General features: G+C 37.9%; 2 protein-coding genes and 1 pseudogene across 2 annotated transcripts; 2 read left to right on the top strand and 1 right to left on the bottom strand.

Annotated features, from left to right (window-relative positions):
- The first annotated feature begins 376 nt into the window (after window positions 1-376).
- Window positions 377-3,555, top strand: LOC114734616 (pentatricopeptide repeat-containing protein At1g79490, mitochondrial-like). The gene has a single exon (XM_028922244.1). It carries the CDS (start codon window positions 909-911, stop codon window positions 3,402-3,404), a length of 2,496 nt encoding a protein of 831 aa, XP_028778077.1. The 5' UTR covers window positions 377-908; the 3' UTR covers window positions 3,405-3,555.
- Window positions 3,556-4,254: 699 nt separating this feature from the next.
- Window positions 4,255-7,531, bottom strand: LOC114734622 (SAL1 phosphatase). The gene is made up of 8 exons (XM_028922255.1): window positions 7,298-7,531; window positions 6,747-6,822; window positions 6,402-6,475; window positions 6,117-6,322; window positions 5,763-5,970; window positions 5,585-5,683; window positions 5,334-5,487; window positions 4,255-4,811 (listed from the first exon to the last, which is right to left on the bottom strand). The coding sequence occupies exons 1-8, from the start codon at window positions 7,502-7,504 to the stop codon at window positions 4,648-4,650; spliced, it is 1,188 nt and encodes a 395-aa protein (XP_028778088.1). The 5' UTR covers window positions 7,505-7,531; the 3' UTR covers window positions 4,255-4,647.
- A 1,566-nt stretch (window positions 7,532-9,097) lies between these two features.
- LOC114734607 (cation/H(+) antiporter 15-like) lies at window positions 9,098-11,865 on the top strand (annotated as a pseudogene).
- The last annotated feature ends 1,117 nt before the right edge of the window (window positions 11,866-12,982 follow it).

The following is a 12,982-nucleotide window of genomic DNA, read 5'->3' as shown; positions in this document are numbered from 1 at the left end:
ATGTTATATTTATTCTTCTGTTAATTTTTTACCTGATATATTTTTTGAATAAAAATTTTATTAAAAAATCAAATTACGTTTCTAATAATTTTATGACTATTTAATATTACAAACTCAACTTTTTAGGCTTACGGCAAGTTGCCCATCCCTCATCGGATTTTTTCTCCCTAGGGTTTCTTGCACGCAATTGATTGGGCTGATAACTTGAGCTGTGCCAGTCTTCGCCTCCGAGCGGACCAGGAGAGAACACAGTGACAAAGTCCAGCCAAAGCCCTTACCCGCCTGAATTAAATCCATATCTCCTTCGTCTGGTTGAGAACGGAGTAAGCCCGCGTAACTGGACTGTGACTCTGCTAATGACGGCCACCCAGAAAGAAAGGATTATAATCGCTCGTTACGTCCTCGCCCGCTGCCACCATTTATAGAACCGACCGACGCTGGTCTTGTTCCGGCATCGTATCCATAATTAGTACATTCATGTGCAAAGGCCCAGAGATGGAATAAAAAAGTGAGTTTTTTTTTTTGGGCGTTCTGAGGGGAAAACGGCAGGGGGATTGGGAACAGTAAACAGAGAAGGGAAGCGAAGAGGGATGTCTTCTTCTCGTGAAAACCCCAAGCGACGTTTCATGATTTAAGGGAGCTTGAAGAGCGACGAAGTACTAGGAGGTGATTTTCATCACTACTCATAGATTTTAGCTCACAATATCTCATTTTGTGTGATAAGAAGAAAACGGAGAAGAAAAGACAAAATCAGGTTAATTGATCCTTACATCCAATCCGTGTTGCAAGGTAGGTAAACTTCCTTTTTACAGCTGAGTTAGTTACATTGTTAACGTCTCTACACTATCATCGCTAGGTATTGCCCTGATTCCTACTAGCCTTCTTGTCACTGTCTTTATAAATATTCAATGATCTATCGTTGGAATTTAGTTTCTGGGAATTTCCATAAACTTACCAAAAGCCTTCGTTTTTCCTCTCCCTTTAATCCTGTTAGTTCAGAAAGGCTAAGGCTTTTCAGCTCCTCAACGAGATTCATACTGATTGTTCCCGGATTTTATGCTCAAAACAACAATGGCTTTTGGAGAAACCCTGCTACTTGTAGAGATTTTAATCTAGTGGGACTGCATTTTTTCAATAGAAATTACTGTCATGGGAGGAACGGTGACCATGGGCCTGGGGAGTGGACCGAGGAGATAGATTATTTAGATGAGTCAGGTAATGTTATTTACCAGGGTAAAGGAGTAAGGTCGGTGGAGCCAGGGCTTGATGACCATGTAATGATTGGGGAGGTTAAGAAGCCCTTTGCAAATGCCGTAGCAGTGGCAAAACTAGTTGAGGTTATTAAGAGGTGGAAATGGGGACCAGAGTTGGAGAATCAGTTGGACAAGCTTCAGTTTACACCGAACATGACTCACATTACCCAAGCTTTAAAGATTATCGGTGATAGTGATGCATGTTTAAGTTTGTTTAGATGGGCTAGGCGGCAATCTTGGTATTCACCTAATGATGCATGTTATGTTCTTCTGTTTGATGGTTTGAACCAACGTAGAGATTTTGATGGGATTCAGTCATTATTTGATGAAATGGTTAGTGATTGTAGTAATAGCAGAGTCTCTACATTTGGGGCTTATAATCGGGTAATTCAGCACTTGGCTAAAGCTGAGAAATTGGAGGTCTCATTTTGTTGCTTTAAGAAAATGAAAGACATGGGTTATAAAATTGATACCGAGACATATAATTCCCTCATCACGCTCTTTCTGAATAAGGGGTTGCCTTATAAAGCGTTTGAGATATATGAGAGCATGGCATCAGCCAATTGCTCATTGGATGGAGCGACTTATGAGCTGATGATCCCAAACTTGGCAAAATCAGGTCGTCTTGATGCTGCTTTCAAGCTTTTCCAAGAAATGAAAGAAAGAAATTTTCGGCCAGGTTTAAATGTCTTTGCTTCTCTTGTTGATTCAATGGGGAAAGCTGGGAGATTGGATGGTGCAATGAAGGTTTACATGGAGATGCAAAGTTTTAGGTATAGACCACCTCCAACTGTATATGTTTCCTTAATTGAATCTTATGTGAAGTCTGGGAAGCTAGAAACTGGTCTTAGGATTTGGGATGAGATGAAGAATGCAGGATTCAGGCCTAATTTTGGCTTGTATACAATGATTATTGAGGCGCATGCGAAATCAGGGAAGCTTGACATTGCTATGTCTGCCTTTTCAGATATGGAAAAGGCTGGATTTCTACCCACTCCATCTACTTATTCTTGTCTCTTAGAAATGCATGCTTCATCTGGACAAGTAGATCATGCCATGAAGCTGTACAATTCAATGACTGATGCGGGTCTGAGGCCAGGTCTGAGCACTTATACTGCTCTCTTGACCCTACTGGCGAATAAGAAGCTGGTGGATGTGGCTGCCAAAATCTTACTTGAGATGAAGGCCATGGGATATTCTGTTGATGTGACAGCTAGTGATGTTTTGATGGTTTATATTAAGGAAGGTTCAGCTGATGTTGCTTTGAGATGGCTGCGTTTCATGGGTTCATCAGGGATTAGAACGAATAATTTTATAATTAGGCAGTTGTTTGAGTCTTGCATGAAAAATGGCTTATATGAGTCTGCCAAGCCTCTTCTTGAAACTTATGTTAACTCTGCTGCGAAAGTTGATTTGGTACTTTACACGTCCATTTTAGCCCACCTTGTAAGGTGTCAAGAAGAACAGAGTGAGCGGCATTTGATGTCCATCCTTAGCACAACTAAACATAAGGCACATGCATTTATGTGCGGACTCTTCACAGGCCCTGAACAAAGGAAACAGCCAGTGTTATCTTTTGTGAGGGAATTCTTTCAAGGTATTGATTATGAATTGGAGGAAGGTGCTGCAAGGTACTTTGTCAATGTTCTTCTCAATTACCTAGTTCTTATGGGGCAGATAAATCGAGCTCGATGTGTTTGGAAGGTTGCATATGAGAATAAACTATTCCCAAAGGCTATAGTTTTTGATCAGCACATTGCATGGTCCCTTGATGTTAGAAACTTGTCAGTTGGTGCTGCTCTTGTGGCGGTGGTGCACACTCTTCATAGATTCAGAAAGCGCATGCTATATTATGGTATTGTTCCTAGACGTATAAAATTAGTGACAGGACCAACTTTAAAGATCGTGGTGGCGCAGATGTTGAGCTCAGTGGAGTCTCCATTTGAGGTCAGTAAAGTGGTTCTGAGAGCCCCAGGAGACTCAGTTATGGAGTGGTTTAAGAAACCGATTGTTCAGCAGTTTCTTCTGAACGAGATTCCATCAAGGGCTGATATCCTGTTGCACAAACTGAACATACTTTTCCCCAGTTCTGCACCTGAAGTTAGATCATTATCGCCTCCTAAGCCTCTCATGTCAAGTAAGGCCATGTGAAGAGTCTTTGTATCTAAAATGAGTTCCAGGCGTGTGAGGTGGAACTGTAAGTTGACGATTATTCAGTGGGGCGGTATTTTCGCACTTTCCTTATATTTTATCATGTACAACAGTGAAATTTATAGTTCTGAAATAAAGATGCTTTAATCGATATCGCTTCTTTACAAGTATAATATCTGTTTCAGCATTTTGTGATTTTTCAACTGCCTGTTTTGTTTCATGTATTTTCTGACTCTATTTTCATCGGTGAACTCTTGACCTGATTCTATGTACTCAACATATTCCGTTTTCTGGAAAATTAAATGATTTTCGAGGACTTCCGGAACAAGAAAAACTTGTTTTGGAATATTATGTTCAGAGGAATCTCGGCACATTTGCATTGAGCATTGCTTCCAAGCAAGTCAAATTGAAAAAGAAAACTAAGAAAGTGCCCTCAAAATTAATAGACCATTCAGCATCTGAAATTTCTAGAGCTTCCGTAGTTATAATGCCAACACATATTCTTTAATGCTACTACCTCTCGAATTTAATATATAATCTCGTTTGATTTTCATTTTAGTTCTAAATATAAAATTCTAATTCACTTATTTATATAATTTTTTCCAAAATAGTCATTTTAATAATTATAATTTTAGCTAACACACTTAATTAGTAAGGATATTTTAAAAAAGACAACACTTATTTATTACAAATAACTAACTTAATTTATTTTCTTAATTTTATCAAATTAATCAATTAGTTCTTATAATTAGAACCGGAAGTAGTATTTTCTTTTCAATTGCATATTCTTGTGCTATTATTTTTCGGAGAAAGCTTTCGCCAAGTTCTCAATGTATTGACTATCAGATCCTATAAGAAGTATTATTTGGATAAACTTATGCGAAGCAGTGGAGGCTTCAATTGAACATTGGTAAGTTATCCGCAAGATAAATGCAATGCACATTGACAAAAGAGCTAGGTATCCCTCTAATTTCTCATTCGTAAAAGGAAGACAAACTGGTAATTTGGAGGAGACCCACTTATCAATATCAACACATCATTAATAATAATTCCCCTCGAGCCAGCTCCGAAAGCTCACACCAGTTATCACCATTTTGGTGGGTGGGTATATCGAAGCATTCTAATTTTTAGCTTCACAACAACCTTGCAAAGGAGCAGAGAGATGAGTTGAAAATTGTCAGAGAGTGGGTATGACAACAGAGCCGGCAAGCTCAGAAATAGAATCATCCTTTATTAATGGAAATTACAGGGATAATGCTTTCTCGTTGAGGGATTCTTTCACTGCTCTGAGAAGCTGGGGCATCAGTTTCTGGTTTGTGACAATAATGCCGGAGGCAACATCGAGATACCTTCCTTTTGAAAAGTCCAGAGGATTTCCTGCAGCATCCGTGGCAATACCTCCAGCCTCTACACATGTTCAATAGTCAAATTAATCATGCACACGCGAAATAATATACGCAGGATCAACCATCAAACCTTTTGAATAGACTGAATTAAATTAACAACTTGGTCCTAGATTGTTATGACACTTTCAACTTTAGCCTCCAACCATTTGTAACTGGCCAAGTTAGCATATGAATATAATAAATTCGAGGCATGCTAATCATTTTGTCAGGCAATCCGAAGATGGCAAGAGAGTTAATATCAAACGAGCATGTTACTTTTTGAAGCCTAAGTACTAAATAATTCCAGTTATCGTAAGGCTCAAGTCTTATGAGGAACATATTCAGGAAACTGGATGTAGCAACATACTGACCAACACATTCAACCTTCTAGACATTATTTCTTCAATTTTATTTTATTTTATTTTTTTGGCCTGATCTAGGGATGATTGAATGACTCAAATTTCTACCTTATGGAGAGCACACGCGCACAGACGAACTAAGGACGACTATAAGATGAAAGGAAAGGATTATAAAATTTACACACCAGTCACAACAATGCAGCCAGCAGCATGATCCCATATCTTTTCACGGTATCCCTTGTGAGGAAAACGCAAATATATAGTCCCATCTCCTCTTGACAGTGCTCCATATTTTGCTTGGCTGTCAATTCTAACTGGTGGCACCTTGACGCCAAGTTTCTGTTCATGAATTAATCATGGCATTGTAGGAATATCAGAAGATAACGGCTGATAGAAGGGGAAAAAAGGGCATGGTAGATTATATGAACGACATTACTTCCGCAATAGACTTTGACAAGTCATGAGAGGAGTGTGCAGCTTCAACAGATTCAAAAAATGACGCTTCTTCTGGATTCTCAGTTGCACTGACATGCACCTGGATAATGATAGCAAGATACTTAATCTCAGCACCATAATTAATGACATGTCAATAGTATCATTCTATAAGCACGAACCCTAGTTTTTGAGGAACCATCCAGAGTCTGCATATATGCACCCTCGCCAACTGTGGCAAAGAAAAGACAACCAACTTCATTACCAGAATGCTGCTGATTATTACCAATAGACGCCAGCGGAAGATTTGGACAAGCCAAGACTCCCAATACAACTTTCCCTTCATGCAACAAAGCTAATGCTATAGCATATTGGTCTCCCCGAAGAAACCTACAATGTCATCATACAAGCATGAGCTACTTGGTGGTCATAAGCACAATAACAGAACTGTAACCGTGAAAATTAAATAAAATGGCATTACAGAACAGCAACAAGAAAGAAAGTGTTCACCTCAATTTAGTTTTGAGGATACTTACCCTTTAGTGCCATCTATGGGGTCCAAAACCCAGTGCCGACCATTAGAACCTCCTTCAGACTTACCATTGTCAATGGCTCTAGTAATATCTTCTGCTGTTAAAGTAGAAAAACCATCTAATCCTTCACTTGCTAAAGTATCATTCACAAGTTCTGTAATGCGCTTCAGTGTTTCTTGACCACTCTCCTCTCGAAGATCCCCAGAATCCTAGATTTTAAGACTGAATTTCATATTCAAGAATAGAAAAAGAAGAATCTCCATGTTCAAGGAGAGCTTAGAAATTCACCTCCTCAGCTACTAGTGAAAATGGTTCAGCAGGAAGTTCTCTCTCAAGTACAAAGCTAACCAAGGCTTGTGACCCTGAAAAATAAAAAGTAAATTTGAAATTTGCTATAATTCATTGATGGAAAGAGTGTAGCAGGTCACAAGCAATCAAAATGGCAAACAGCTACAAAGAGTTCGAAAAATAAGCTTCCCTATTCTTGGCTTATGAATAATGCGGTTTGTTGAAATTTTTGTATTATATTAGATTAGCTCAGCCACATAAACGATTATAAGGAAAAAATTCATTTTAGGATCAATATTAAAGGTTATGGTTAGACAGCAGTACGATATACGTAATTCAACTTACCATAATCAGCCACGGTAACGGGACTCTTATCTGATTTCGAATGGACATCAGATTGCAGCAGAGCCTTTTGCACTTTCTGGACAAAACCATCAAAAGTAGCAATGAGAACAGCAAGAGAGAGACAGAGAGAAAGAGAGGAGAAGGGATACTGAGAAAGAAAAGAACTTCAATACTTCAAATCAATCTCATTATGAATTTAGATTGTTTTACCGGCTGTCTCCCATCCGTATCAATATGCTGCCAGTTTGACCCACTCTTAACCTATCCCTTCACTAACTAACTAGCAGATATTGAGGATCATATCAAGCAGAACCAGTTTCAATTACTATATCGCCACTTTCACATTCAATCTAAGAATCCAAAGTGTAAAATTACATCTAAATTAAGCAATTTTAAGCGAAAATGATTTCAGATTCTCAATCATGTTCAAAATTGCCATTAAAGCATCCAAATTTCCAATTTCTTTTTGGGTGGGCTCCCAAGTTTCGATCCCCAGTTTTAATTCGAATGATGAACAGAAATTATGAATGAGGAAGAGAATGGAAGAATGCCTGGCAGAGGCGAGCAGCAAGAGTGGCTGCTTTCTTAGCAGCGGCGAGCTCCTTCTCGTAAGCCATCGAAGATGCAATAACCCCTTGTGAAGGAGAAGAACTGAACCTTACTGCGAAACGAGAGAAATTGATAGGTCTTTTGAATTTGGCCTCGCCGCTGCAGTAATGAGTTCTCAAGTTGAGCACTCTCAAACTGCACAAGGCCATTTTTCTAAATTTAACCTAATACTAATAATAATCGAATGCCTACTTTTCAATTATTTGCTAACACGGCCCCCTTTCTCTGTACATTACACCGGACGCTCATTCGTCTTTTCCCTTCAATTGTTATCTACTTTTCGATTTTGATTGTTCTTTCTCTGTCTACCTTTCTTTTTTCTTTTCATGTGTTTCTTGTCTATTTCAAAACGATGGAGGTCTCTTCTCTCCTTGCCCACTTCTACTGGCTAAATAGTTCAAGATTTTTCATTCCTTGGCATCCCAATCATTAAATTTAATTTAATTAGACTTAATGGTAATTTATTGTCAAAATATTAAATGACAAATTAAAATAAATTTAAATTATTAAAAATTAATCTCAACTAAAATGTTTCATAAAATAAGTTTATTGATTTTTTATACATAGTTGGAATATAATGCTAATTAGGAATGACAATTAATTAGCTGAGAGCCTCTTTACTGAAACTTTAAAATTTATAACTCAAATTTTATGTTCACAACTTAAAAGTTCTTATTTCAAATTAATTTTTTTATAAGGTTCTTAAACATTTTCTAACAAGAATCCGTTATTCAATAAAAGACAATTAAGAACCAAAATCCTATAATAATTTTCTTTTTATAAAAGAAAAGTATATGCTTAATGTTCGTATTAATTAATTGGAGACATATATATAGCGTATGGCCAAAAAAAAAAAAAGGAGACATCATATATAGCGACTTCTAAAAATCAAAAGCTTAGTTCTATATAAATGGCAAAAACTCAATTGCAAATTATATAAGAAATCTCATTTTCGAATGTTTATATTAGTTGGGTTTCATATCTAAAAGTTTAGATGAAAACCAAGTGGAACCTTAATTATATTTGCAACTCAACTCGTGATTCTTGCTAATTAAACTTTTGGCTTCTACTGTGTTTTAAGCATAAGGTCCTTCATTGTTATTTATTGTATTGGAGATTATTAAATGTCATTATTTTCACTATTAATGTCACTCATTTGTCATTTACCCTTATTGGCATACATGATATATATATATATATATATATATATATGTATATTCCCTTGTGTTCATCGTCATGCCTTGCCTACGCTAAAGTTGAATCAGTAATTGTAATGAGGTGTTTGGCAACCAATTATGAACTATTTATCAATAATATAAATGAGTTTTTTATTATAAAAATAGCAAAACTTTGTCCCTCTCTCTCTGTACAATAATCATGGCAGGTAAGCCATATCTCCTTTTTGGAATCCAACCTGTCTCGCTTGTCTTTGTTCGTCATTCCAACAAGGCACGAGCAAACGAAACCCTAGCTTCAACCCTTCTTCAAGATGGTGATGAGGAGCAGGATAATGACAAGGACGACAACCAAGAACTTAGTTATTTTATGACAAAAACCTTAAATTGCAGTTGGCAATGGCGACGGTAATTGCAACTGCATCGCGAAGAAATTATGATAGGTACGTAGAGGGGAGCGAGGTAAAATTGTAATGAGAAGCGCAATCTGAAGAACAAGTTGAAGGATTTTGAAGAAATATAATTTAATAAAGATCGATCAAGAAGAAGAAGATGATGATGAACAGGATGAATGAAACAATATCAGGAGAAAATGCGTCGGATGATGCAATAGTTTGCTATCTACCGGCAATGATCACAACATATAGTGTTTGGAGAGGAGATAATCCTTTGAACTACACCCTCCCTCTCTTCGTCGTCCAATTAATTCTAGTTATTGCTGCCACTCGTCTCTTCCTCTTCCTCCTCAAACCTTTTCGCCAACCTCGTGTTGTTGCAGAAATCTTGGTATGTTTTCTGTATATTTATATTTCATAGTTCCTCTCAGCAGACACATGCAAATGATCTTTTCATGATTTTGAAACTGCAGGGTGGATTGCTATTAGGTCCATCGTTTCTTGGACAAAATGAGACATTCGGAAAAGTGATATTCCCTCTAAGCAGTGTGTTGATAGTAGAAACAATGGCCAACATAGGCTTAATTTATCTCCTTTTCTTAGTCGGCCTTGAGATGGACATTTCAGCCATAAAACGCACTGAAAAAAAGGCCTTATTTATTGCTATTTCTGGCATGGTCTTGCCCTTCATTGTTGGGGCTTGCTTCTCCTTCTTCTTCCACAACCATAACCCAATTATGAGCCATGGAACGAACATTCTCTTCCTTGGTGTTGCCCTCTCCGCCACCGCTTTCTCGGTGCTCGCCCACATCCTCGCCGACTTCAAGCTTCTCAACACCGACCTGGGCCGGCTTGCCCAATCAACTGCCCTTATAAATGATGTTATTGCCTGGATCCTCCTTGTTCTTGCCATTGCCCTCGCCGGATCCAACAAAGCTAGTAACCCATGGGCTTGCCTCTGGGTGATCCTCTCAAGCATGGCTTATGTTGTTATATTTTTCTACGTTGTCAGACCAGCAATGTCATGGTTCTTAAGTGGAACCCTAGATGTAGAATCCTTCACTGACTCCCAAATATGTGTGATTGTGACTGGTGTTATGGTTTCAAGCTTCATCACAGATGCGATAGGGACACATGCCATTTTAGGAGCTTATCTCTATGGTTTAGCAATTCCAAGTGGACCTATCGGAGTTGCCATTATAGAGAAGCTTGAGGACTTTGTGTCAGGCCTCCTTTTGCCTCTGTATTTCGCCATTAATGGCCTTAAGACTAACATCACAGCGATCCATGGAATCACCAAATGGGCTGGTTGCTTACTGGTTATTCCTCTCGCTTGTGCCGGCAAAGTCTTGGGCACTGTCCTTGTTTCTCTCTTCTTCCACATTCCCGCTCGTGATGGTGTCATTCCTGGCCTTCTCATGAACACTAAAGGCCTCATCGAAATCACTGTGCTTAACATCGCAAAGGACCTAAAGGTACATGCACAAACCTTAGACCTAGCTATTAGTTCCAACCATCTTAGGTTGTATCTGTAATATTCCCTCTAGTTCTAAATATAAGACCCCTTTTGTAGTGTAAATTACACTACAAAAGGGGTCTTATATTTAGGACCGGAGGAGTATTTAATTATCTTAATCGTTGTTATCGGTCTGTGTGTTATATATATATATGCAGGTCATGGGGGATGAATCATTTGTGATGATGGTGATTGTTACTGTGGTGATGACAGGTCTTATTGCACCCATTGTTACAGCAATTTATAAGCCGACAAGAAGGTTCATTCCTACCAAGAAGAGAACAATCTAGGGTTTAAGACATGACGCAGAACGAAAGTTCATGGTATGTGTTCACAATCCCAGAAATGTTCAGTCAATGCTCAACCTTCTTGAAGCTTCCCACCCCACCAAGAAATCTCCTCTCTGTGTCCACGTCGTCCACCTCGTCGAACTCACTGGCCGGGTCTCCGCCATGCTCGCTGTCTGGGCCACTAGTGAGTCCGGCCACCACCACTCCGGCGTCAATGGAACACCAGAGTCCGACCACATCATCTCCTCCTTTGAGAACTTTGAGGAAAATGTGGACAACGTATCCATCAATTTTTTGACCGCCGCGTCCCCATACTCCACCATGCATCAAGATATATGCAGTTTAGCAGAAGACAAAAGGGTTTGCGCCATCCTCACCCCTTTCCACAAACAACAAGCCGTGGATGGAGAAATGGATGACACCAATCCAGCCTTGCGAATAGTGAACCAGAAGCTTCTGGAACATTCTCCTTGCTCCATAGGAATCCTCGCCGACAGGGGCTTCAATTCTTCCTCCAGATTAAGCTCAAACCAATTAGCTTGCCCTTTTCTTCATGTCGCCGTCTTGTTCTTCAGAGGGCCGCATGACAGAGAAGCCCTAGCTTACGCCCTGTGGATGTCTGAGCAGCCCAGGACTTTTCTCACGGTGACCCCCTTCATCGCCGGCGCCGCCGCCATCATAAAACCACCGTCCGACGATGAGGACGAGTTAAACATACACAGTGGGAAGGAGAAAGAGAAGAACGAAGAGTACATGAGTTATTTCAGAAAGAAAACCAGAAACATGGAATCAGTGGTTTATGTGGAGAAAGTTGTGAACAATGTAGAAGAGACAGTTTTTGCGTTAGGGGCGATGAAGAAAGGGTTTGATCTGCTGATAGTTGGGAAAGATCAGGGGGTTTCTCCATTAACAGATGGGCTAACAGATTGGAGCTAGTATCCAGAGTTAGGCGCCATAGGAGACTTACTAGCTTCGTCTGATTTTGGAACGACGGCTTCGGTTTTGGTGATGCAGCAATACGTAGTAGAAGAAGGAGAAGAGGTTAAGGGGGTAGAAGAAGGTGAGAGTAATGCTACAGATTCCCGCCAGATTATGCAGAAACATTTGGGAAGACATACCATAATCAAAAAATAATAGCCTTTGATTATTATTAATTCAATTAATTAATGGTTCCTCGCCTCACTGTGTGCGTATATGACCTTTTTCTCTCCCTCCTTGTAACTCTTGCAAGTTAATCAAGGGAAAGAACTGAGATATTAATTTTGAAACCTTTTCTTTCGAGATCATTAGAGATTAATTAAGTCAAACCAAAACATAGATAAAGAGAAGAGGATGTATATGTTACATAGAAAATTTTAATTTGACATGTTAAAAATGTTGGAACTTTTCTCTTTTGAGATAATTATTTATTTTTAAGTTCAGTCAAACAGAAAAATAGGTAAAGAAAATAAATGTTGTATATCAGATTTTGATTTGACCTTGATTATTTTTCATTAAACATGTTGAAAGTCACAATTGATCCCTATGACGGAATTTTCTTCTATTTAAATTTTGTGAAAACTAATCATTTAAAAAATATTTCAAATTATAATTTTTTTAAAATTTTCATGATCGCCTTTTTAAATTATGATATCGGACCTAGTAAGAGTTTATAATAATCCTAATCCTTAAAAGAAAATTATTTCATAATTATTAAACTACATACAAATTTGAGAAACTAATTTTTGAATAGTTAATTATTATTGTAAACTAGCTAGGTGAATTGGCAGTTTTGACCAGTACATTAAAAAACACACACTTTAAAGGCAATAAGTATATTACTTAAAGGCAGCAATATAAACTCAAAATATTTGTATTAAAAATATTTATATAAAATAATTGCTTCCAATCAAATCATGATATTGAATTTTTTATGTATTATTTATCATATAACAAAAAAATTATATAGAATTGACTTTTTTGGTTTAATTAGAAAAAGGTATATGGACTATATAGGAATAAAGAATAATAAATAGTTCATAAACTTCAATTCAGTATGTACAACTTAGTGTAGTTGGCAAATAAAAAAACTTATTGTAGTTTATTAAGTTGGTACTAAATTATAAAAATTAAGTTGTATTAGAGTCAAAAAATTATTAGGATTGAGTTGTTCTGAATTAAGAAATTATAAACCGAATTGCTTTTATACCTTAGTTGACCCCTACGTACGGTGGCATAGAATATGATTTTCAATCAATATGAATAAATCAAG

Source organism: Neltuma alba, unplaced genomic scaffold (assembly GCF_004799145.2).
Source record: "Neltuma alba isolate B1F8T4 unplaced genomic scaffold, ASM479914v2 tig00002640_pilon, whole genome shotgun sequence".
In the NCBI taxonomy this organism is placed as follows: Eukaryota; Viridiplantae; Streptophyta; class Magnoliopsida; order Fabales; family Fabaceae; genus Neltuma; species Neltuma alba.
The sequence above is the reverse complement of the archived record's forward strand: the minus strand, read 5'-3'. Positions and strand labels throughout refer to the sequence as shown.

Coding starts and splice junctions, on each gene's coding strand:
- LOC114734616 (XM_028922244.1), top strand. CDS start 909: ATGATCTATCGTTGGAATTTAGTTTCTGGGAATTTCCATAAACTTACC.
- LOC114734622 (XM_028922255.1), bottom strand. CDS start 7,504: ATGGCCTTGTGCAGTTTGAGAGTGCTCAACTTGAGAACTCATTACTGC. Junction 6,476..6,746: donor CGTTACCGTGGCTGATTATG/GTAAGTTGAATT, acceptor TTTATTTTTCAG/GGTCACAAGCCTTGGTTAGC. Junction 5,971..6,116: donor CCCATAGATGGCACTAAAGG/GTAAGTATCCTC, acceptor ATGACATTGTAG/GTTTCTTCGGGGAGACCAAT.